Source organism: Artemia sp. Qi Xiang Cuo, chromosome 1 (assembly GCF_049724085.1).
Source record: "Artemia sp. Qi Xiang Cuo chromosome 1, ASM4972408v1, whole genome shotgun sequence".
Classification (NCBI taxonomy): domain Eukaryota; kingdom Metazoa; phylum Arthropoda; class Branchiopoda; order Anostraca; family Artemiidae; genus Artemia; species Artemia sp. Qi Xiang Cuo.
In genome coordinates this window covers 82,081,064-82,107,321 of record NC_142794.1, presented here as the reverse complement: position 1 = coordinate 82,107,321, position 26,258 = coordinate 82,081,064, and the positions used below count along the sequence as shown (strand labels likewise).

Sequence of the window (26,258 nt, the reverse complement as noted above, 5' to 3'; positions counted from 1 at the left end):
GAATAGGAGACACAGGTTTTGCCTTTCTATGTGTACACACTGATTTAATGCATGTCTAATATCTGAGTAATTTTGTGTATTTTCAGGTGCAGGTAACCACTCAGCAAGTAAGGAAGCAAAGTATATTAATCTAATGGAGAAAGCTTGTTTAGGGGTACTGGCTCTATTTTTATAATTATATTTTTTTTTTTGTACTTCCTTGCTAGCTAGTACACACTCGAGAATTTGTATTGCAGAGATCAAACAATAACCGGTTTTCACTGTCTTTATGCCAGACAATTAGCTTTGGCTTGGTGAAAAACTGCATTGCAGCTAGACCCCAGCGCCATGCCTACGGATTGACCGAACGCCGCCGACGAGAGGCCCGGTCAACCGCCACCGAAGTGTCGCTACGCCACCGGCGTGCCGCAAGCGCACCGACAGAGGCGGCGGCGTTTGGCTGACTTAAAATTAATTTTGCGGCAACTCTTTATTGCGTCAACCACAAAGTCGGAGCTTTTATTTCTCGTGTGGTTTAGTATTTCGAATTTCCTGATTAGAAATAAGACAAGGCTTGCACTATTCTAGAATTTTAAGGGATATCCCCCAAAATCTACGCGTCATCCCGAAAAAAATTTGGTCCCCCAAATCCCCGAAAATCACCCGATCACGGTACCATCCTTATCGATTTATCACCAGTGACTCTCCCTGCCAAATATTACTTTGCATACCATAATTCTTCACTACTCTCTTGCTCCTTAATTTTCGTCTCTTTTGTTACTTTGCATAAAAACCAGACAGATGCAATATGCAATTGCAAATATTGTAATATACACAGTTCTTCATATGTTGACAAAAAAAGTATTGTCTTTATGAAATGAGTTTAAATAATTTCGAATGCAGTTTCCCAATTGCTATTTCTTACATCATTTGTAGTCAAGAACTTTATTTTCAAGTTGAATAGAATTATAGAACGTATTCACTGCTATACAGCTTCAGCCTTCAGGTGGATTTTGAAATTTATAGCCGACAGAATGTTTCTACAGACGAATTGTAAGTTAGCAGAATTTTTTTTTTCTTTTGCTGTTTTTAGATAAGATTTTCTTAATTTTTAATGCTCAATTGTTGAACGCCTGATAGATTAAAGAAAATACAATCATCTTTCTGAAAAACTTCCCCCCCCACCCAAAAAAAAAAACGTTCTATTGAGACAAAATTTAGCTATAGACTAAGCTATGTACAAGGTTGGGGAATTAAAGATTGAAACAGAAGTGTTGTTGTGTGCTCCCTTTTAATTAGATTCTTTGGATCTTTTTGAATGCCATAGCAAATCTATGACTCAGTTTTCCAATAATTTGAGGTATATCTGAATAATTTTGACTTTTTTGTTGTTGTCTTTGTACCCCTTTACTCCTACCCTCAATTTTTTTTATTCAAGGAACACTAAGCTGTTTAACGTTATTTTGCGTGTTTGTTTGAATCATATAGTGACCTAGTTAATCATTAAGTAAATTGTTTTTTTAATGTAAAGATGAGACGGTATCCTATCAAGGTGGTATCCAGAGGGGGGGGGGTATTATATTTAAATGATAATATCTCGAAATTTTTTTATTGAAAGCAAGGATGCCAAAAAGTTTTTTTTTTTTAATTTAAAACAGAAGTGGCATCCTCTGCTTTGGCCCCGCCGCCGCCGGTCTTCCCTCATCGGTGCGGTGCCGGGGTCTAATTGTAGCTATATTTCAATTAAATATTAATATTTTAGGAACAAATTTGGGCTATATATTTGCACATTAGGGAGGGGGGTAAAGTATACCAGATCTAACAATTCGTACCTCATAGTATGCAGGATAATTGTACCTAACACATTAGGCATGCAGATCTGCTATACTTTACCCCCAGCCCCCTCCTAATGTGCAAATATATGGCCCATTTTTTTTGTAAAATATTATATTTCTATCATACTTATGTATATTTTATTATGATTAACCTAACTTCAATTCTTGAGTGTGTATTAGCTAACAAGGAAGTACATTTTTTTAACTCTCCCAAAATTTTCTTCTTGACAAGTTCTCCTTTTTAATCTTTTTTTTTTTTTTTGAAAAGATAGAAGAAAGCTCTTATCATTGATAAACAGGCTTTTGTATTGTCTACCTTCTAGTTTTACCTGTCTTCATTGTTTTATTGTTTTTCTTAACATTTCCCCTTAAGCTACTTAGCTCTGGTTGAAAGAAAATATTTCAGAAAAAGAGGCAAAATAAAGAAAATGCCAGTTCGTGACAAGGATATGAACAAATGGGCGAGGAAGTCCTCTGGGACAGTCATCTCCCTCCCTAAAAAATTAAAAAATTGGTGTACAGTCTTGGGCAAAGATACAAAGAATTATAAGGGAAACATAAATTGATGGCATTGGTCTTGTGCTTTTACAATGCCTTCTGTAATTCTATTTCTAAGAAGTATAATTTTTAAAAACAATAAATAATTTTAGATTATAGTAATAAGGTTTTGCAAGTTTGTTTTGTTATCATCTATGATATTTTGACCATTATCTTCTTGCAAATTGTAAACTGTAGATAAGCATGCCATTATGCTAAGAAAGAAAGACATATTTTCAAATTATTTGTTGTAGGAAACTGGCTCCAAAGTTAGTTTAGTCTAGCCTAAACTAGCTTCAAATACATCAGAATTGGCCCGTTACAAACACAATTGGTTTGGGTTATACCTTGTATTTGCACCTAGGATTTTATACTTAGTTCTATCAAAAGTTAGTTGTTTTTATATGATCAGTCCAAGGTATTTGACTATCTTTTATGCTACAATCCAATGTTGTATCTGAAGGATTCTTCTCTGTTGTATTTGTTAACCTGCCATTGAGTTTGAACTGTGCCTATTGTTGACTAGGCGTCTTTCTCTTCAGGTAATCAACTGAGGTATATGCATATATCTCTGTCTTGTTGCCTTGAAAAATGGTGGCAAAGAATAGGAATCTCCTTATATGGAAGTAAATGCTGAACCTGTAGATCCTCTCTGCTGAACCTGTAGATCCCCTCTTGTAGTTAATTTTGTGAGTATCATTGCACAGAATGTAGCCATAGTCGACAATAGGTCTTTCTAGAAATATATAAAAAATTTGTCAAGTTAGATGGACTTAAGTTTTTGAGGAAACTGTTTCTCTGAGGTTTCCCTACAAAAAGATCTAGTCAAATGTGAGTGACAATTTAAACAGTATCGGCTTAGAAATTAATTCTTGTGATAAGAAATCAATCAGTTTTCTTGGTGTTTTCATGTTTAAAAGGAAGTTAGGAAGATGACACACAACCCATTTCAGAATATGAGTCACTCTTTTGTTTTTACCACATTATAGCTGATCAGCTGTGCTTTAGACCATTTCTCAATCTTCATAGACATGCTTGAAAGGAAAGAGAAAAGGGATACCAATTGGGATGCAATTGCCTTCCTGGCTCCTCTAGAATTTGGAAGCTCCTTTTTTGGTACTTTTTTGTCTAAAAAAAATCTAAAAAAATAAAAAATGCCCCTCCCTAGATTTTGAAAAATACCTTTTTGCATCTCCATTTTTAAGTAAATTCAAAAGTCTTTGCTAAACCCAAAATTTCCCTGCATTGCAGCCACCAAATAGGAAAAGAGATGTGGGGACATGAGGTGCTATTTTTTTTAGAAAATTAGCATAGAGGGTTCTTTAGGTTCTTCTCCAGATCACTAATATATGCAAACAAAAGAGTAAGGCCATTGATTCCATCTTGGGGAGCCCCATCTTCTTCCAGATGGTTTCAGGGCATACAGCCATCGAATCACTACCATGAAGTGATTAGCTAAGAAATATTACCAACACCTAATCGATAACTACAGATTTCCTGATTGGTGTATAAAGATGTTATGAAATTTCTTTAACATCCAAAATCAGCAAAATGATTAGACATGTTTTTCACTATTAATATGAAAGAAAAAGAAAGTTAGAAAATCTGAAAGCTGTTTCTGGTGCACACTCGTAACATGAAAGTCAGTCAAACCATTCATGGTAATAAACCATAAGTGGAGAGTGAGCAGTCTTGTTAGTTTTGTTTTCCCTTTTTTAGATAGGGTGCTGAAAAATCTGTACTGGGTTGCTCAGGTATATTGAATTCAGTGTGTCTGGTCAAAATAGGGTGGTTCTTTCCCTGATGATGTGTTCATGGGACTATATGCTGCTAATTTGGATACATACAACGCCCCTGGTTCCTTTACCATTGTAAATAAAAGACTTCTGTAATCTCCTCCCTAGTTTATACTGTGCATATTACTGCAGTTGAACCATACCTTAGTTTTCCAGGCAAGTGCACATTTGAAACTTGGAGGTTCAGCTGATACTGCTGTTGTGAAAGCCATTGCACATCTAGAAGATAGCCCACTCACTAATGCTGGCTATGGATCTGCTTTAAACTCAGCTCAGCATGTGGAATGTGATGCTTCTGTCTGCAGGACGATTGATTATAAGTACGATCCCTAATTCTTAAGGCTCTAGGATGAAAATACCCAGTTTGGTATGTCCAACCCTTGGGGACATGAAATAAGATTTTTTGGTATGATTTTAGAAGGGTTTTATGTAAAATTTTACCTGGGCCATGTATAAATTAGTACTTCAATATAGTTCTTGCAGCCATTCCTATAGGAGCGACGTGGTCGTGTTTTTAAATTCAAAGTCATTTTTACCCACAAAAAGGCTCAGAGCCCCCACCCCTACTCCAGGTTCTTTTTGCTACAACATTAGATTCTAATAATCGAATATCTCAGCCTAGAGTTTAGGATTATTTTAAGTAGTTATTTTTAAGGTTTGGTAGAATGTTTCTCTCAAGAACCATAAAGAGAAGTCATAGTGATAGATTTAGCAAAAAGAAAGCGTTTTAATTGGTGATTACTAAGACTAATTACTTAGTAATTACTAAAGTAATTAACTAATTACTTAAAAAGATAATTACTATGTAATATCAGTGCTATTGTTGGTGCTGTGAATACTGATAAGGAAAAAGAAAGTATGTCACTACCCAAGAGTTCCCAGCTAGGTGTGCGCGCAGCCCCAGGGGTTGTATGCAATACGTAAGATGTACTAAACTTTAGACTTTAGTTAATATTAGCATCCAGATTGCAAGTGAAGTTAAAAAATTATTTTATAGTGTAAGGAAAATAATATGTTTTGTATCTATTAGGGAATATAAATACCCAAACTAAAGGTAGATAGCTAGTGGTAAAATATTCTTTCATAATAAACCCAAAACAAGTTAAAAGTTCTACAGCAGTATCTGATTTTCCACTTGACCACTATATGGACTAGCTTGTCGATTTTTATAATCTCCTTCAGGCACTTGTAAATCTTCCTATTTGAAGTTGTAATATTCAGTTTTTTTGTGACTTAGGGGGTAACAATCAAAGCCAAAGGGGGGGGGGGCTGGAAGTGTTAACTATGGACAGCGGCACCAATTCTAGGGTAGGACTGGGTTTGCTTTTGTGGAAGGACCAGTAGAAACTAAAAGCGGATTACCCAACTAGGTTATTGGTGTTGATTTTTTCTTCCCATTCTGGAAAAAAATCCGATCATTGTCATGTCATTTATTCCTCGTTGCATACCTGACTTGCTCTTTCTGGTTTGAAGATCCCTTCCTAAAGCATAAACTGGTGCTATAGAATTCTCTGAAACAACTTATTTTGTGGGTGTAAACTATTTTTAATCGTTTTTTTTTCTATTGCAGTCTGTCCTTAATATTACCCAATCATGTAAGGATAGCGTATACCCAGGTTTCAGCAACTTTATTCAACATGTTTAAAACAATAATCTTCTGTAGTTTTTCTCTTTAACCATTAAAATTGTCCAATTCTGTACGCATTGTCTAACTTTTTTTTATTATCCAGCTCCTTTTATTAAATGTATATGTATTGTGTAATTCTAATAGGAGTTATTGTTTTTCATATCTTGTCAAATTGTGTTGAATAATTCTCAATCATTTTATGAATATTCACATTCTAGGTATTTCCTTAATATGTTATACAGGTTTTTGTTTTAGCATATCAGTCACTTTTACAATGAAGGTTGTGGGTATTTGAACCTCTTGGAGACGAATGAAGGACTTTCTGGGGTCAACATAGCTACGCACGCTTCTCCTTCACCCTAATTTATTTTCCAAAGTTCCCTTAATTTGACAGTTCTTTGGAGATAACTTACTTAAGAAATCTTGAAGAGCAAACAAAATTTTATATCAGTTAATACCAAATTCTACTTTGTTTCGGATCATGGATCATACTTCTGTAAAAACTAAAACCTGTCACAAGCACTTTATCAACAGTTCTTGGAAGAGTGAAGTTATTCGTTCTTTTTTTTTGTCAGAAATCGGGTGACAAATGTTTACAATAATCCTTAATGAAGCAAATGTAATTTCTAACACTTTAGGGTTTTAACTCGTCGATACTTGCCTTTTAAGTGCCTTAGCCACTCAGCGTAAGTTTACACGTATATTTGAGGACTTGGTTCAAGCAACTGTCACTTTATTCTTATTTTTGTTTAAACTCTAGCGTAAATGCCTGCACACCTCTTCCTGTTAAACCTTTCTGCTCAGATTTCATAATTTGCTCTGTTTAGGTTTGCCAGCGTTGGCGCATTGGAAGGAGTTCAGAACCCGGTTGCTGCTGCTCATCGCTTGCTTTTGCACCAAGAAGAGGAACTAGGAACAGAAAAGTGCACTAAATTTGGAATTGTTCCACCAAGGTATTTTTACAGGTTTGATATTTTAGGAACATACAGATTACCTTTCTGGATCTGAGGAACCTGTTTAACATTGTTTTATAGAACGTCAGTTTAGTGCACACTCTGCTAGACCTCCAGTGTTGAGACGCCGTGAAGTGCTGAATCAACTACGATAGAAGGTTTACTGCTTTAGAGCAGTACAAGCGACAAGGTTGATGTGGTAGGACCTAGGCTTTCGTAATGTACAAGAGACTGGACCTAAACGTCTGGTAGGGGGTCAAAATCAGGCTTTGACATCGAAAAGACATAGCTACAATATTAAACATTCCTTCTGATTATCTTTGATTGAGATCCAATTCACTCTTTCTATTAGTTTCCTCAGTACAGGAATCGGATCCCGAGAAAAGATCCCCCTCCCCCTTTCTTTACCAAGAGAGCTCATATTTGGAAGTTTTGGAACCCCCCTCCCCACAGAGTTTAAAATGGCACAGACTCCTCCCCCCCCCCCTCGAAAACACAAAACGGACATCTGATCTTACTTCTGATTAGAGCTGCTTCGACTCTGACACCCTGTTCTGCCGGATGTCCTGATGGCAAGAATTTAGAAGTGCCTTCATTTCATTACCTAAAAAGGTCGAATCCAGTCCTCATCCTCGAAAGGTATAACTGGGACATTCACTGTTACTTCCCACCAACTTCTTTTTTATTATTATTACAATGCTATGTGAAACGGCATACTGACAAGGATATAGCATCTCTCCCTTCTCTCATGTTGGTCGAATCCAAAGGTACAAATAGGTTACTTACTATTTCTTCCCATCTAGCTTGGTTGAGATTGGATAATTTGTTCTGGTAGATGTCTTGATAACCAGGATTTTGGGAGCCGTCCCCCACTGAGGTCAGAATGGATTTGAAACTAGGAGTAAACAGAAGGTCCGACTAGGTAATTTGGTCTTGCTTCTGGCCAAGTATGCTATATATCTGGTAGCCCGCTCTTTTAACGGTCCTTATGACAAAAAATTAGGAACCCCTAACATTTTTCTCCTCTACAACCACCGCAATGGGTTCAGATTGCCAAAAGAAAAAACCAGGACACTAGTTCTTACCTTCCACAAAGCTTGTTTCGGGTAAGAGGATGAAACATAGAACAAGTAAATGAGACGAATTTTTAGCAAGTGATAATAAAAAAAAATAATGTTAATATTTTGGCTAAGACTTCGCCAAGATATTCAGAGTGCAAAAAGAAAAAAAATAGTATGGGATCATAAAACTAATGCCGCAAAAAAAAAAAGAAAATTAGAGAACTCCCCAATCAAATCAATAGTAAAAAGGGAAGCGGGAAAAAATCCTGAATGAAAGTCTTCAGAAACTACTTGACTTTGTCTATGAAATTCAAAGTTAAACACCACCAGTTCTTTAAGAAAGATGATGTGTGTATGCCTTCTACATATTGCAGAATTAGATGTATCTTTGAACTAGTTTAGCTTTGTTATTACAAGGTTTTGTTTAACTCTTATTTCTCAACTATTGGGTTTTAAAAACTTTCACCAGTCCCAATGCCAATCTACATCAAGGTTTGGATGGGTCAAAACTTTAAAAAATGGTAATTTCAAAGGATTTTTTTTTACAAAGAATCGATTTCAAATGTGTAAAATTTTATGAGGGTTCTATTTGAAATTCTAATGTTCTCGTCCATGATCCCCAAAGAGGGGAATGCAAGGCTCATGGAATTATTGGAAATCGAGCTACAGACTCAATGAGGGCCTCGGAAAATTTTTAGTTGCACAGTTCTACCCAGGCTCCTTTGATGAAACTGCATTTTAATAGGCTTTGAAATTTTCAAAACCAAACTTTTGAAACTTGGAACTAAAAAATGAAAAATTGAATTTTTAAGGCCATAATTTACTTGAAGAAGCGCTCTTTTGGAGAAAATCTAGGGATGAATTCCCCTTATCTCCCCGCTGAATCTGAGTGTAATGTTGGATTGAGCTTATTCAACTTTCACTACTTGGGCCCTTAATCCATTTCATCAGAATATATAGCGACAGAGGCTATTGGATCTTTTTTTGGGAATAGAAGTTTCAGTAGGGGTTTTGGCGGAAAGAGTCAGGGAGGCCAAAAAGAATGTTAAGAGAGGGGAAGCAGAGAATTGATACTTTTCAGAGGCAGCGCAATAGCGCTGCCTAAGTAAAGACCGGAGTGAGCACAATGTATTATTTATTTATTTATTTATTTTTTTTTGTATTTTTTAAGACCAGGACACTTCATATCGAAGGAGTTGTTGCAGAAACTTCAAAGAGGGCTTATTCGATTAGAAATTGGAAGGGCTAGTGCCCTTTTTCCTAGTCGAAGGTGATTGGAGGGCAACTAACTCCCCTTCCACGCCCACCGTTTCCCAAGACACATCCAATCAAAATTTTGAGATAGCCATTTCGTTTAACATAGTTGAAAGATCCGGAAATTATGTCTTTGAGGATGAAACTCTCCCCACAGCCCTCAGGGCAAGGGTTGTAAGTTATGTCCTGGGGCATATGAGGTTTTTATAGAAAGCGTTGTTATAGAAACTTCAAAAAGGACTCATTTGATTGGAAATTGAAAGGGCTCATTAAATTGTAAATTGAAAGAGCTAGTGCCCTTTTTAATAGTCGAAATTGATTAGAGGGGGTCGCAACTAACCCCCCTCTCACGCCCACCATTTCCCCAAACTCATCCAATCAAAATTTTGACACAGGCACTTTGTTTAACATAGTTGAAAGGTCCGGAAAATGACCAGCTCTCTGTATATATATATATATATATATATATATATATATATATATATATATATATATATATATATATATATATATATATATATATATATATATATATATATATGGTATATATATATATATATATTGGCAGTAGCGGGCGCCAGATAAAAAAAAAAATGTAGGAGAACAATCATCGAAATTAAGCTAAAACATATGGCACCAAAGAGTTTAAAAAGATTTAGCTATCTTTTGAAAGGATAATTGGCCTTGGGAACCAACAAATTATTATTTCCTGTTCTCATTCACGTTAAATCATCATATAGAAATTAAAAAGGGGTTTGAGGAGGGGGGTGGGTAAATATTTCATTAGTTGATAGAGATTAAAATTAACATCATCACAATAGATTAAGAATAAAATTTTTATATTTATTAAGTTTTTTTTTTGCCTTAGATTTTAATAATTAATATTCTGGCTTAATATTCATATTATGGAAAATGTTTTGTCAAGGATTTTGATAAGAGTTTTACTATAGAACTTTGCAGAGATGCTTAGGAGCAATATTATTTAAAAAAAAGTTTGGAAATTGGCACAATTTTTAGCCTCCTATAGAGCTGATGCTTTCCTTGCCCCCATTATGTCTTTGAGGATGACACTCCCCCCACAGCCCTCAGGGCAAGGGTTGTAACTTATGCCCTGTGGGCATATAAGGTTTTTTTTTATAGAAAGTGTTGTCGTAGAAGCTTCAAAAAGGGCTCATTCGATTGGAAATTGAAAGGGCTAGTGCCCATTTTAATAGTCGAAAGTGATTGGAGGGCAACTAACACCCCTCCCACGCCCACCATTTTCCCAAACACATTCAATCAAAATTTTGAGATACGTCATTTTGTTCAAAGTAGTTTAAATGTCCGAAAATTATGTCTTTGAAAATGAGGTTCCCCCCAAAACCCTAGGGAAAGGGTTGTAAGTTATGCCCCGGGGGATATCAGGTTTATATAGAAGGGGTGATCGTATAAACTTCGGAGGGGGCTCATTGGATTGGTAATCAGAAGTTCTAGTACCTTTTTTAAGATTCAGAGTTATCATAGGGTGGATACTCCCCCCCCCCCACGCACACACCTCGTATTTTCCCGAAATGCAACTTATAGAAATTTTGAGATGGCCATTTAATGTCGTAGAAACTTCAGAAAAGGACTCATTTGATTGGAAATTGAAAGGGCTCATTTGATTGGAAATTGAAAGGGCTAGTGCCATTTTTAATAGTCGAAATTGATTAGAGAGGGTCGCAACTAACCCCCCTCTCACGCCCACCATTTCCCCAAACTCATCCGATCAAAATTTTGACACAGGCACTTTGTTTAACATAGTTGAAAGGTCCGGAAAATGACCAGCTCTCTGTATATATATATATATATATATATATATATATATATATATATATATATATATATATATATATATTGCAGAGATGCTTAGGAGCAATATTATTAAAAAAAAAGTTTGGAAATTGGCACAATTTTTAGCCTCCTATAGAGCTGATGCTTTCCTTGCCCCCATTATGTCTTTGAGGATGACACTCCCCCACAGCCCTCAGGGCAAGGGTTGTAACTTATGCCCTGTGGGCATATAAGGTTTTTTTGTAGAACGGGTTATAGTAGAAACTTCAAAAAGTACCCCTTTGGTTAGAGAATGAGAGTGCCAGCGCCCTTTTTAGTAGTAGAAAGTTATTGGAGGGCAAGAAACACCCCTCCCACGCCCACCATTTTCCCAAACACATACAAAAAAAATTTTGAGATACGTCATTTTGTTCAAAGTAGTTGAAAGGTCCGAAAATTATGTCTTTTGAAAATGAGGTTCCCCCCAAAACCCTAGGGAAAGGGTTGTAAGTTATGCCCCGGGGGATATCAGGTTTATATAGAAGGGGTGATCGTATAAACTTAAGAGGGGGCTCATTGGATTGGTAATCAGAAGTTCTACTATCCTTTTTAAGATTCAGAGTGATCAGAGGGTGGATATTTTCTCGAGATGCAACTTATAGAAATTTTGAGATAGCCATTTGATGTCGTAGAAACTTCAGAAAAGGCTCATTTAATTGGAAATTAAAGAGACTAATGCCCCTTTTAATAGTCATCAAAAGTGATTGGAGGGAAATTAACCCCCCTCACACGCCCACCATTTTCCCAAACACATCCAATCAAATTTTTTAGATTGCCAGTTTGTACAACGTAGTTAAAAGGTCTGGAAATTATGTTTTTGAGGATGACAGTCCCCCCCCCGCCAGCCTTGGGGCAAGGGCTGTAAGTTATGCCCCAGGGCCATATGAGGTTTTCTATTGAAAGGGTGGTCGTATAAACTTCAGAGGGGCTCATTGGATTGGTAATCAGATGTTTTAGTACCTTTTTTAAGACCGAGTCCGTTGATTTTGAATTGAAGTTATCAAGTATTTTGCAATAGGTTGCATAGGTCGCATAGGTTGCATCAAGACATGGCTAATTGTAGACAGAGAAAAGCCAAGACAGATAGTCCAAGTAATTGAGAGGCAAATGTTTAAATGGCTGGGGCACGGGTAAATGGCAGGAGTATGCATGACTCTTTTATTGGACACATACTTATCAGGTTAGTTTAACTTGTTAAGGTCGTATAAACTTCAAAGGGGATTATTGGATTGGTAATCAGATGTTCTAGTACCTTTTTTAAGATTCAAAGTGATCGGAGGGCGGATACCCACCCCCCACACCTCGTATTTTCCCAAAATGCATCTGATAGAAATTTTGAGTTGGCCATTATGTTCTCGTAGAAACTTCAAAAAAGGCTCATTCACTTGGAAATTGAAAGGGCCTGTTTTAATAGTCAAAAGTGACTGGAGGGTAACAACCCCCCCCCACGCCCATCAATTTACAAAACGTCTAATCAAAATTTTAAGATAGCCATTTTGTTCAGCGTAGTTGAAAGGTCTAGAAATTATGTCTTTAAGGATGACCCCCCCTCCCCAGAGCCCACAGTGCAAGGGTTATAAGTTTTGCTTCGAGGGCATATAAGGATTTTATGGAAAGGGTGGTCGTATTAACTCTTTAGGAGTCAAAGTGATTTGAAACTTTAAGTGTTAAAGTAATTTGGGGCAGCTGCCCCCTCCCTACGTTTTATTTTTCACAAATACATCCAATCAAAATTTTTTAGATAGCCATTTGTTGAAAAATAGTCCAAAGATCATATAATAAGGCGTTTGGGGTTGACAGATTCCCCCAGAGTCTGGAGGTTAGGATTGTAAGTTATTTCCCAGGGGCTTATAAGGTTTTTATGGAAGGGGTGGTTGTGTGAACTTTAGAAAAGGCTCATTTGATTTGAAATGTATAGTTCTAGTTCCCTTTTAAAATTCAAACATAATGGAGAGCAACTAGCCCCCCTCCCTGACATCAGCTTTTCCCAAAACACATTTAATTGTTATTGTGAGATAGGCATTTTGTTACAAATAGTCCAAAAATCATATAACAATGTCTTTAGGGTGGGCATAATCCCCCGGAACCTATCGGCAAGGGTTGTAAGTTTTGCCGAGGGTATATAAGGTTTTTATGGAATGGGTAGTTGCATAAACTTTGAAATTGGATGGAGCTCCTTTGATTCGAAGTCGGAAGTTTTAGTGCCCTTTTTAAGAGTCAAAGGTGAATGGAGGGACGTCGTCTTCCCCCCAATCCCATTATTCCCCAAAACATATTCGATCGAAGTTTTAAGAGATATTTTGTTCAGCATTGTTGAAAGGTCCAGTTATTAGGGATGTCCTCCCCACAGTCCTAAGGACAAGGGCTGTAACTTAGGAAATTCGTCCATTGTTTACACATAATATGTTATTGAGAAAGGTATGCGTTCGAACTTTATTTTCCAAGAAGACGAAGGGCATTCAGGTGAGCCTTCTAGAGAATTTTAAGGGGAATGTTGAACTAAATCGAAACACGTTATGTGTATACTGATTGTCAAAAGGTTACAACACAGAAATAACTCAGTATATAAATTAGGAAAATTCAGGAAATGATAAGGGAGATGATGAAGAAGGCAACATTTGCATGATATCAATACTACTACAACTACCACCACTGCTACTACCACACTTTTCCATTAACAGTATTAAGGGGAAATTTGAACTAAATCAAAAGACGAGGTGTGCATGCACATTGTCAAAATAGCGCATCTTAAGAATTGATTTAGGTTAAGTTGAAACTTTCAGAGAATACTTAAAGCTCAAGATCATTTCACCAAAAGGCAATATGCGCACACTACTGCTAATACTACCAACTGCTACTGTTACCATTTTTAGTACTTGTATTACTACTGCTTCTACTAAAGCTTAGGCTATAATTAATTCTACAGCTACTACTACTACTGCTGCTATTAGAACTAAGGAGATTAAGGCAAAAATTTTGGGATATATAGAAACTGTATGAAACTAAACCGAAACACAATATGCACACACAGGTTGTCAAGCAGACGCATATGGTTTGAGCTGAAACTTTCAGCGTGTGTCGAAGGGGATGTTGAAGAAATCAAGTGTGTTATGCGCGTACTGCCACTAATGCTGCTACAGCTATTGCTACTGCAAAAGCTAAGGGTATTAAGGTGAAGCTTTTAAGGAAATTTTAGGCCGATACTGAACTAAAAAAAAAAAAAAAAAAAAAAAAAAACTATGAGTATGTGGACTTTCAAAAAGGTGACAAAGTAATATCTGAAGAAAAAATTACACTATTAATTTAGACCTTCAAGGAGAAGTTGTGGTGGATTTTGAACTAGCCAGAAGGCACTATATGTATACTTTTCATACTACCATTGCAGTTAAAATAACGAACGACGCTAAGGGTATGAAAGTGAAACTTTTAGTGAAAGTATAGGAGTTTCAATTCAAGAAAAAAACTGTATGCATGCAGGTTTTGAAAAGGGTATATAAGCAATATCATAGGCGGCACCACTCTATAAAAGCTGGAAATGTTATTGAAACTTTTAAAGGAGTTAATTCAACTCAAAATTAAAAGTTCTGGTGCCCTTTTTAAGAGTAACAAGAGATTGGAGAGAAAGCAGCCTTTCTCTCAAGCCCATGAATTTTCCAAACGCATCAAGTCAAAATTTTGAGACATCCATTTTGTTCAGTATAGTAGAATGGTCCAGCAACTATGTCTTTAGAGATATAAGGCATGTGAACCCCCCACAATTATGCAATTGACCCATTACGCTTTAAAACTAAATCTTGCTTTTAAAATAAAACAAAAAACATTGTAGTTATGGTTGCCAATAAGACACCTCAGCAATATATCGAGAACGACTGGGGGTATTAAGTTGAAACTTTTGGGGATACTACTATTACTACTTCTGCTTTTACAATTCAAATACATAAAAAGAGTGTAAGTGTATCCAGGTTGTCAAAAAGCATAGAAAGAAACTTTTGGGAATAATACTACGTTTTATTTTTCAGGTCAACTTCAGAAGCTATAAAATTAAATTAATAAATACTGTTGATGAGCAAAAATAAAGTCAAATAATCTGCCAAGCGTAAAACTACCACAAACCACTATCAATAAATAAATGAAACCCAAAACGAACAGAAATTACTATAAATAGCCGAGTCAAACTCAAACGAGCAAAAATTAGGGCAAAAACTTGAACGAAGCAAATGTAGGGCTGATAACCCCTCGTCTTCTCAAGAACAGAACACAATTTGGGCTTTACTGAAAACAAAACACGTTTTAAAGCTTTTCACTTTTCTTGCTTTCGTAAATAAGAAATTATCCAACCTTTAAGAAACAAATATCAGTAGCCTATATGTCAATTAAACTGAGAATTTTTTTTTTTTTTTTTTTTTTTTTTTTTTTTTTTTTTTTTAGTAAGGCCCAAATTGTGTTCTAGTCTTGAGAAGGCATGGGGGCTACCAGCCCCACTTTTGTTAATTTTTGCTCGTTTTGAATTGACTTGGCTATTTATAGTAATTTCTGTTCGTTTTGAACAGTTAGTTTTTTTTTTGTTCTATAATAGGCAGCGCTCTAAGTAAAGAGCGATGTGGGCACAATGTGTTATTTGTTTAGACCAGGGCACTTCGCATCGAAGGAGTTGTCATAGAAACTTCGAAAAGGGTTTATTCGACTGGAAATAGAAAGGGCTAGTGCCCTTTTTAATAGTCGAAAGTGATTGAAGGGCAACTAACCCCCCTTCCACACTCACTATTTCCTCAAAAATGTTCAATCAAAATTTTGAGATAGCCATTTTATTCAACTTAATTGAAAGATCCAGAAATTATGTCTTTGAGGATGACCCCCCCCCCCACAACCCTTACGGCAAAGGTTGTAAGTTATGCCCCTGGGGCATTTAAGGTTTATGTAGAAACGGTGATCCTATAAGCTGCGGAGAGGCTCATTGGATTGTTAATCAGAAGTTCTAGTGCCCTTGTTAAGATTTAGAGTGATCGGAGGGTGGATACGCCCCCCCCCCACACACATACACCTCGTGTTTTCCCGAAATGCATCTGATTGAAATTTTAGATGACCATTTGTTGTCATCTAAAATGTCATCTAAAAGAGCTGATTCGATTGAAAATTGAAAGGGCCAGTGCATTTATTTAATAATCAATCAAAAGTGATTGGAGGGTGTTCGTTTTTACTTATGCCGCTGCCACCAATGTTCGTAGTGCTAGCGACCACTAGCACCAGTTACTGGGGTGTATGTGCAAGATCACCGCTTTTAAAGGCCGATATGGCGCAAAAAATGTTGCTAAACTACTTACTCTAAGAGGAAAACCCCACCTCGGCCCAATTGTTAGTGAGATATCCGCTCTTACCCCAACGGTTCTGCAAAAATCGGGTCTGGTACTACCCTATTTACAGCATACCCTGTCCCAGGGTATGATTACACGATCGACCGGTCAAATGGCCACTTTATAAAGCCAGATGTACCCGCCTTGGGTTACGGCTAGAAAATCTCTACACTCTCCTTGGAGGTAACAACCCTCCCTGTCAATATAATAATGATGGTACCTTGTAGCTCTATTCCTACCCTGCCTGGGTTACGGAAAATAGTACACAGTTTGTAGAAAATACCTTACTTGTATTCTTCCAAAAGGGCCACAAATACCACAAATATATATATATCCCTGACTGGGGTCAGAACGCAGACTAAAAAATATTAATAATTTGTACGGCACTGTTTGTATGGGTGGACCGTCAATTGGCCCAGCCAATCAGCTGCCTCCTCATTCAAACCCAATTTTACCTCTTAGGTTTATCTTTCGATAACTCCCAAACCAGGAAGTATAAAAAACCTTGATTCACGGCTTACTTATTGCAAAACCACTATCGCTTAGTAACGGGAGTTTAGTTTGTCTTTTGAAATTATGCTACGAGCAAATGTAATTAAAGAAACGAAAATAGGTCATTTATCTGAAAGGGAAAGAAACAGGGGTGGAACCCCAACACCTTCCCTCGTAAGATAAATGACCGCCTACGCGCTACCGTGGTCCACCCTTACAAACATAAACACTTAACTTCAACTTTACAAAATCCATTTGCCTTCTCTCTTCCACCGCTTGGCTCTGGAATCTGGATCGGTCGTCCTCGACACGTCCCCACTGTAGGACCACCATGGTCTAAATCGTATAGCATCCGCACTAGATTTTGCAAGTTGAAATCTTCAAGATTCGTAGGTAATGATTGTGCGCAGCACAATTCAAAACAACGATTTTTCTCGCTCTCACGAATTTACATTCGAGAGGAGCAGAGAATCAGTTTCTGGCACATGTGATGATGCCAGCCATCGTGGAAGATTTGGCTGCACTAGCCTCTTAATTTCCATCTGTGGAAACAACCCCACATCTCAATCAAAAAGTAAATTGCCCCTTGGCATAATTTCAAATAGTATAAGGCATAAAATACACTGGCCTGTGAAAATGATAGGAGTTCAGGAAACTGAAGTGAAAATCTGAACGACCATGAATCGCTTTTTTCTGGTTCCCATCCCCTAAAATAATCGAATGAATAATACTTGGCGATGAGGGATGAAAATAACATTGAACATCTTCCCGCAGGTGATCGTCCCCTATTGCGTCCGCCCCCAAAGACCTGAACACACCTTCTTGTGATTTGATCATACAAAGTTTAAAGTCCTGTCTAATGTTTATCACTCCGCCTTGACCTTCAATCGATCCCAACTTTCCCCCACCCCGGTGGAGGTCAGTCCTCTCTCTTTTCTAACCATCTTGTTTTATTCCCCATGGGTCTTTGACCTCTTTTTCCCCCTTATTATCCATGTTTTCAAGGCCAAGCCCATCCAACATTTTTTTATTTTTCTCCCTATTATTTAATTTAGCTAGGCACAGCCCAGATAATTTTTTATTTTTCGCCACTGCAGGTTGAATCTCCCAATTTTGTCTCTTCTTTGCCTTCCTCTTTTCTTTTTTACTTTATTCAATTTTGTCATTCGCGCAAAATAATAAATCATCGTTAAATCTAATTTCGACTCCAGTGTCCACCATCTTTGTCTGTATCACTTCATTGTAGCTCCGTTTAATATCTCTTTTCTCTCTTTTAGTCTTCTTTATTCTTACCGCAGAAACAAATATTTCGTTATCAAATGGGAATTGAACTCCGACATTTGGTTTTTCATATTCTACCAAAATTTCTCGAACTTTCCGAGGAAAATCGCGTACAATAAATTTCGTCTCCTTATTCTCTGTCACAATCAGCGTTTCATTTTGGCCTGTACTTGTTATCGTCTCATATTCATTAAAAGTGTTCTCAAGTTTTCTATTATTTGCAAATTTTCCTGAAAAATCAATTTCGCGCGTCTTATTTTCTGTATTATCTTGTCTATTTATTTCCGCACCCCTTTGTGGATTGTCAACATTTTGAACACGCGTATCATGTATTTCGTTTTTCCAACAGGGTGGCACAGCCTTCCCATTTGTTTTATAGGCCGGTTCATCTCCCCCCGTAGTTAACGAAGTATTATATTTTCTCGTAAAAGTGTTTAATGTCTGGTGATTTTCTTTTTCTCGCGATTGATTTTTAGACAAATTATTATGGCTATCTGACAGCATAGAAGTTAGTTGTGATAAAATATCACTTTCTGGAATTCCCCAGCGGGTCTCTATTAGGCCTATCATGGTTCTTTTAAACTACTGGTGATATCATTCTTCTTTCTCTCTAGCTATTTTATCAGCCTCTTCCTTTTTTTCTCTCGCTATTCTTTCTTTCTCTCTTTCTATCTTTCTCTCTTTTCTATCTTCCTCTCTTTCTCGTCTATCTTTTTCAATTTTGTCCATACGGGCCTGATGAAGTATTTCATTGGCTTGCCTATCTTTTTCAATGTGATCTATTCTTTCTTGTCTATCTTTCTCTCTTTGTTCCCTTTTTTTTCTATCTCTTTCGTCATCTCGTTCTCTGGCTATTCTCAATTTCTCCATGAAATTTAATATTTGTTGTCTCATATCTTTCTCCCTTTCTTTTCTATCTCTCTTTCTTTTTATTCTATGGGCTTCACTCTCCCTTTTCGGTCTTGAATTAATCGCATCTCTGTCCGACATAATATCAAAATTCCATCAAAATTGCACTTTATCCTTTCGTGAAAAATTATTTCCTTTTAATTTGTCGATTCTATGTGGGTCCTACGTGGGGGGTGCAGCCTCCCTTGTCTCACAAGTTAATTATTCGCGTGATTTATTGATTATTAAATTTTATTACTTATTATTATCCGTCTAAGCACAGCTCAGATAAAAATTTCTCTTAGCGATTTTGTATATATAGCCTCTGTAACCACAATAGGCTACTTTTGTAGGCTAAATTACTTGTCTCTTCGACAGCGTAGAATTCTTTTATTATCAACGCTGTTAATAATTCCTGTTCTTGCTGCCACCAATGTTCGTGTTTACTTATGCCGCTGCCACCAATGTTCGTAGTGCTAGCTACCGCTGGCACCACTTATTGGGGTGTATGTGCGGGGTCACCACTTTTAAAGGCAAAAATGGCGCAAAAAAAGGTTGCTATGCCACTTACTCGAAGGGGAGAACCCCTTGTCGGCCCAAATGTTAGTGAGATTCCCGCTCTAACCCCAACGGTTCTGCAAATATCGGGTTTGGCACTACCCTATTTACAGTATACCCTGTCCCAAGGTATGATAACGCGATTGACTGGTCAAATGGCCATTTTCTAAGGCCAGATGTACCTGCCTTGGGTTACGGCTACAAAATCTCTACTCTCTCCTTGGAGGTAGCAAACCTCCCTGTCAATATAATAATGACGGTGCCTTTTACCTCTATTCCTACCCTGCCAGGGCTAAAGAAACTAGTAAACAGTTTGTAGAAAGTACTTTACTTGTATTCTTCCAAAACGGTCATAAATACCACAAAAATATATATATCCCCGACTGAGGTCAGAACGCGGACTACAACATATTAATAACTTGTACAGCACTATTTGTGTGGAGGGACTGTCAATTGGCCCAGCCAATCAGCTACATCCTCATTCAAACCCAATTTTACCTCTTAGATTTATCTTTCAATGACTCCCAAACCAGGAAGTAAAAATAAACTTGCTTCACAGCTTACCTATTGCAAAATCACTTTCGCTTAGTAACGGGAATTTAACCTGTCTTTTGAAATTATACTATAAGCAAATGTAATTAAAGAAACGAAAATAGGTCATTTATCTGAAAGGAAAAGAAACAGGGGTGGAACCCCAACAGAGGGCAATTAATCCCTCTCCCACGCCCATCATTTCCCCAAACACATTCAATCAAAATTTTGAGGTGACCATTTTGCTCAACGTACTTGACAGGTCCGGAAACTATGTCTTTGAGGATGACCCCCTCCCCACACACACACACAGCCCTCAGGGCAAGGTTTATAAGTTATGCCCAGGGGGTATGTGAGGTAGGCCTATATATAGAAAGGGTGATCGTAAAAACTCCAGAATGGTTTCCTTTGTTGGGAATCAGATGTTCTCGTGTCCTTTTTAAGATTCACAGTGATCAGAGGATGGATATCCCCTCCCCTCCCCACCTCATATCTTCCCGAAATGCATCTGAAAGAATTTTTTAGATGGTCAATTGCTGTCTTAGAAACTGCGAAAAGAGCTCATTCGATTGGAAATTGAAAGGGCTAGTGCCTTTTTTAATAGTTGAAAGTGATTGGAGGGCAACTAACCCCCCTCCCACCCCCAACATTCCCCCAAACCCATCCACTCCAAATTGTTATGTAGCCATTTTATTCAACGTAATTAAAAGGTCCGGAAATTATGTCTTTGAGGATGACAACCCCCCCCCTTCTCGTACCCTCAGGGCAAGAGTTGTAAATTATGTCATGGGGGCTTATAAGGTGTATAGAAATGGTGATCGTATAATCTTCGGAGGGGGCTCATTGGATTGGTAATCAGAAGTAGCAGTGCTTTTTTTATGATTCAAAGTGATCAGAGGGTGGCCAGCGCCCTTTTTAATAGTCGAAAGTAATTTGAGGGCAACTAACCCCCCTTCCGCGCCTTCCATTTCCCCAAACACATCCAGTACAAATTTTGAGGTAACGATTTTGTTCAACGGAATTGAAAGGTCCGGAAATTATGTCTTTAAGGATGACACCTCCCCCATCCCCCCCCCCCACAACCCTGAGGGCAAGAGCTGTAAGTTATGCCCTGAGGGCATATAAGGTATATATAGAAAGGATGATCAAATACACTTGGGAGTGGTCCGTTGGCTTCATAATCAGAAGTTCTAGTGCCCTTTTTAAGACTCAGAGTGACCTGAGGGTGGATACCCCCACTTCGTATTTTCCCGAAGTGCATCTTACAGAAATTTTGACATGGCCATTTGTTGTTGTAGAGACTTTAAAAATAGCTCATTCAATTAGAAATTGAAAAGGCCAGTGCCTTTTTAATAGTCAAAAGTGATTAGAGGGCAACTAGCCCCCCTCCCTCGCCCACCATTTACCCAAACACATCCAATAAAAATTTTGAGATAGTCATTTTGTTTAACGTAATTGAAAGGACTGGAAATAATTTCTTTGAGGATGACAACCCCACAGCCCTCAGGGTAAGGTAAGGTATGCCTTGGGGTCATATAAGGTATATGTAGAAAGGGTGATCGTATATACTTCGGAAGTGGCTCGTTGGATTGGTAATCAGAAGTTCTAGTGCCCTTTTTAAGATTCAGGGTGATCGGAGGATGGATAACCCCCCTTTCCCCAAAACCTCATATTTCACCATAATGCATCTGATAGAAATTTCGAGACGGTCATTTGTTGTCGTAGGGACTTTGAAAAAGGGCCATTCGAATGGAAATTAAAGAGCTAGTACCCTTTTTATTGGTCAAAAGTGATTGGAGGGCAACATGCCCTTCCCACGTCCATCAAATGCTAAAACACATCTAATCAAAATTCGGAGATAGTCATTTTGTTCAGTGTATTTGAAAGGTCTGGAAATTATGTCTTTGACAACCCCCATATCTTCTCAAGACCAGAACATAATCTGCACTTTACTAAAAAAAAAAAAATGGCTGTGGATTGTCAATTTAGTATACATATACTGATGTATATTCCTTAAAGTTTTTATAATTTTTGATTTATTAAAGTAAAGAAAGTTAAAACACTTTAAACGTATTTTGTAACTCAAACTCAAAACGAGCAGAAATTAACATGAGTAGGGCTTTGCCTTCCCAAGGCCAGAACGTAATTTGCTCTTTACTGAAAAAATGAAACACTTTACATATATTGATATTTATTAATAAAAATGTTAATAATATTCGATGTATTAGGGTTATAAAAGTAAAGTGCAAATTATGTTCTGGCCTTGGGACCCTTGTTTAATGGAGTTCTTTACTTTTCTTTGAAAACCTTATTTTGTGGAAAAAGGTTTTTTTTAATTAACCTTAGTAAAAGTAGAAAAAAGGACTAACGAATTTAAATCACCGATCCTAAAAGCTTATGAATAGAGTAGGGATATTTTTCCTCCCTCATGTTTAGAAAATTGTGAACTCTGTTGGACATTTTAGAAAGAATCTTGAATTAAAAAGACATATTCAACTGAAAAAATTATAAAAATTGTTACCCTTAATGTTTAATAGGTCCTTCAAAAGTGACTGGGACAAGAATCAATCAGCATAAAGAACTGAAGGCAATATCTAGATAAAGTCGTTTTATTAGGGTAGGATGATACTGCGTACGTATCAATGGAGCATTTCATAGTCGAAAAGGGATTCATTTTTTAGGGCTGGAAATTGGACTTAATTTGTGATCGAACTTAGGGTTGTTTTGATGGGGTAGAAGGACAATCTGATGTAACCGTCTGTCAATAAGGGCTGAGGTTAGGCTACCATCCAAATAAATCTTTACTGAATTTAAATTTCATTGAGTTTAGATTGACAACGCTGACGAAATTTCTTGTCAGACACGATAACCGAACTAGGCTAACTTCATTGATTAGAGCTTTGGTGGGCTGGTCCGTGATCCTGGTAATGATAGAATCAGCTTGTGTCGCTCATGTTAATAATATTTCACTTCGGATACATTTTCATGGGAAATAGTATATTTTCTTGTCTTTTCATTTTGTCATGGCACCGTTTCTATTTTTAATCTTTTTTTTCTTGTGTTTGGTACTTTCTTCTTACTGGGTCAAGAATCAAATTTGTGCTTGGTGGTATGGTTACCTGCCTTTGTCTTATTTGTATCTAGTTTGCTGCATGTTTCCAGTCAGGCCAAAAAGAACTGGCTTGATGGGAGGGGGTACTTTTAATTTCCAATCAAATTAGCCCCTCCGAAGATTCTTCGACAATTCCTTCCACACGAAGCTCCCTGGCCCAAAAAAAATAATAGTGCCCACTTTGCTTCTTTACTTAAGCACTGCTATTGTGATGTATATGACTAAAAATTTATATGTGCTTGTCGTCTTGAAGGCAGGATTTAAAAAGGATTAAGAATCAAATGTAATATTTTGATGCTTTACTTGTGTAAAAGAATGCACCAGCAACTTCCTGTGCATAACTTCACCTGTAATACTAATATTTTATTCTTGCTCCCTAGGAAAATTTTTTAATGAAGCTCTAGTCTTCACAATTTTTGAAATTCCAAGTTTTTTGGTATATACCTAAGAACACATATAAAATCAGTTTTATTATCTTAGTTTTTTAGCTGGACAGCCGTGTAAAGAGTGGTGTTCAAAGAAAGGAATTGCCGTGGACCAAAAACTTGTATCAGGTAACTACTTTTTCATTTTAGCTTAAACTTGATTCTTAATCGATTTACGATGAATTAAATGTCGAAATAAACCAGAAAAGGTTACAGAACTCTCAAAAGTCCCAGTCTACTAAATCGTATAGTATACAAAAGTCTACTTGTCTTACTAAATATGGCTGCCAAGCACATTCAGCCTTACCAAAACTTGTAGAAGTTAATCTGTTTTTCGAATTTTCCAACATATAGTATAAATTAATTTTATTAGCCCTGCTGGGAGAGAAGAGGGTTGCTAGTCACCCGTTCTGACTAGAAAGGAGTCCAGCCACCAAGAAAGGTGGTCTATAAATGAGCTTTAATAACCAAAGACTTATTGCTCTTTTTGTCCAATAACTACTGCATTTATTTTGTTTACTTCATTTACTTGCTTATGTTAAACATTTTGCCTTAGCTGCTCCAATATTTCAATTCAGTATATTCCAAAGTGCTGTTTTTTGTCATCATGTAATTGTATGTTATCAAAACCAAATTTCTTACCAAGATGTTTAATGCAGAAAAAAACGTTTAGGACTGATAATAAACTCCAGCAAGGAAGATTTTCCTCCAAAATGCTCAGCAAAATAACTTAAACAACCAATCAACAATTCCTTCAAATCTGCTTCACGGCTAGGCCCTGTATACTCGCTCAGAGGGTCAAAGACTAGGGGCAAAATTTGAACTGTGTACTTTTGGAAGGTCCATAAAAATATAAATTTGATATGATGTCTAATTTATGTGTTCCTGGTCAACCAGAGCATAGCACCCCGCAGGAGAAGGAAAGGGGCTTTGAATTTTTGACTTTCAGCTTCTTCGTAATGCAGAACTTACACCATTCCTTACTGCTTTTGTAAAACAAAAAAGCTCATTATTAAGTTTCACTCATACCGGTTTCATTTAAGCCTCGTGAATAGGACAGTTTTAATATGAATACTTCATGAACAACTATGGGTTGGAGAATGGAGCAAAGACTTTTAGAACTCCTTGACATATTGTACGGTGGTTGTTGACGGAAACGGTGTATCGTAACTACTCCATTGTAATTATTTATCTTATGGCAGTTTGAATAGTTTTTATTGTTCGTAAATAATAACAATTTAGCGGCTTTTAGCATCAGAGACATTGGTCATTGTGTCATCAAGACTTGTTGACACAAAATCTATGATTAAGTTTCGGTTTTGAAAACCCCTTCACTTTGTTTTAGATGATACGCAGCGGAACCACTCGTTGAGAATTTTGGTACTGCTAAACACCGGTCTTTAATAAGAGATTCAGTGTGGTGTCAATTATCTGTCCTCTTCATATGCAGCGTTTCCATCTCCTCCCATTAACTGTTTAATCATTATGCCCCTACTTGTCAAGATGACAACTATTAGCACTTACATAGTTTTGTTTTCTTACCTGTAGGAAGAGATATGAGCACTTGGGAAATCGCTTAACTTGGTGCTGTAGATATGTTTCTATATGTTTTTTACCTGTAGATATGTAGATGTAGATATGTAGATATGTTTCTTACCTGTAGGAAGAGATATGAGCACTTTGATGTGAAGGAAATCGCTTTACTTGGTGCTGTAGATATGGTTTTAACTTAGGTATTTTTACTTAGCCATTCATTCAACGCCGTCTTTTGGCTTCTAGAATTGGATATTCAACGGCCACATCCAACCTAGAGATGAAACTAAATAAAATAACTGCGACATATCATGTTTTATAGTGTGTCTAGAGTGGCACTGTGAATAATATTGTAATAAATTTAATAAAAACCATGCTCAAAGCTTGAATACTAAAAAACCGGCCATTAGTAGATCGTTAATTATTTCAGACAATTTACTGGTATTTGGATTGAAAAAAAAAGAAAAAAACGTAAAGGATGCGGCACTAAACTCTTAACGTTCGAACCGGCGGTGCTGATCTCCACCTCAAGGCCCTTCAGCCAGGAAGTGCAATGGGGAGAAGGGAGCCAGCCATCCTGTCCTTTCGTGCTCCCTTCCTGTGTACCTTCCCCAGATTTCTCCAGGTACCCATTTAGAGCTGGACTCTGGCTGAGCTTATAAAGTCACGCCGCTGACCCCCGTCCTGAACCAAATAATTGGATATACAGGGATTCGAACCCTCGCCCTCTCGGAGAAAGGATCCTAAATCCAGCACACCAATCGATATACTTCGACAAGAAATTGCTGCAGTATGCCAAATCTTGTACTATTGATTATTTTTCAGATGGTGCCTCGAGGCAGTATTTTCGCTATAAAAAGAAGCTTGATACCCTTGAAGACGATGAAGTACCTTCAAAGATTTTGTAGACTTGATGAGTCTGACGAAGACGATTCTGAAGTTACCGATACTGTTGGAGCTGTAGCCGTGGACATCAACGGTAATGTAGCCGCCGGTTGTTCTTCTGGAGGAATTCCTTTTAAAGAGCCTGGTAGAATTGGACCGGTATGACCTTTTTGCATTAAACCATAATATAATTGAGTCTGTAGCTATCTTGATGTACTTAACGTAGCAGAAGTATCTCACTAAGTCATTTCTGAATTTTTAGCCTTAGAATTAAGGAATTTATCCTGCGTTATCGGAATTTGGTTTATA

General features: G+C 37.2%; 1 protein-coding gene across 2 annotated transcripts in view; it reads left to right on the top strand.

Moving 5' to 3' along the window:
• Positions 1–26,098, top strand: part of LOC148956803 (threonine aspartase 1-like) — a 34,855-nt gene extending 8,757 nt beyond the window's left edge. Inside the window, exons 2-6 of one of the 2 annotated variants that reach the window (XM_089087371.1) lie at positions 87–154; positions 4,304–4,467; positions 6,602–6,727; positions 23,587–23,660; positions 25,890–26,098. In XM_089087371.1, the coding sequence (XP_088943497.1) occupies positions 87–154; positions 4,304–4,467; positions 6,602–6,727; positions 23,587–23,660; positions 25,890–25,972 (515 nt within the window). In that variant the 3' untranslated portion in view covers positions 25,973–26,098. Of the gene's footprint in view, positions 1–86; positions 155–4,295; positions 4,468–6,601; positions 6,728–23,586; positions 23,661–25,889 lie in introns of both variants that reach the window. The other variant, XM_089087379.1, reaches the window with a different exon arrangement.
• The last annotated feature ends 160 nt before the right edge of the window (positions 26,099–26,258 follow it).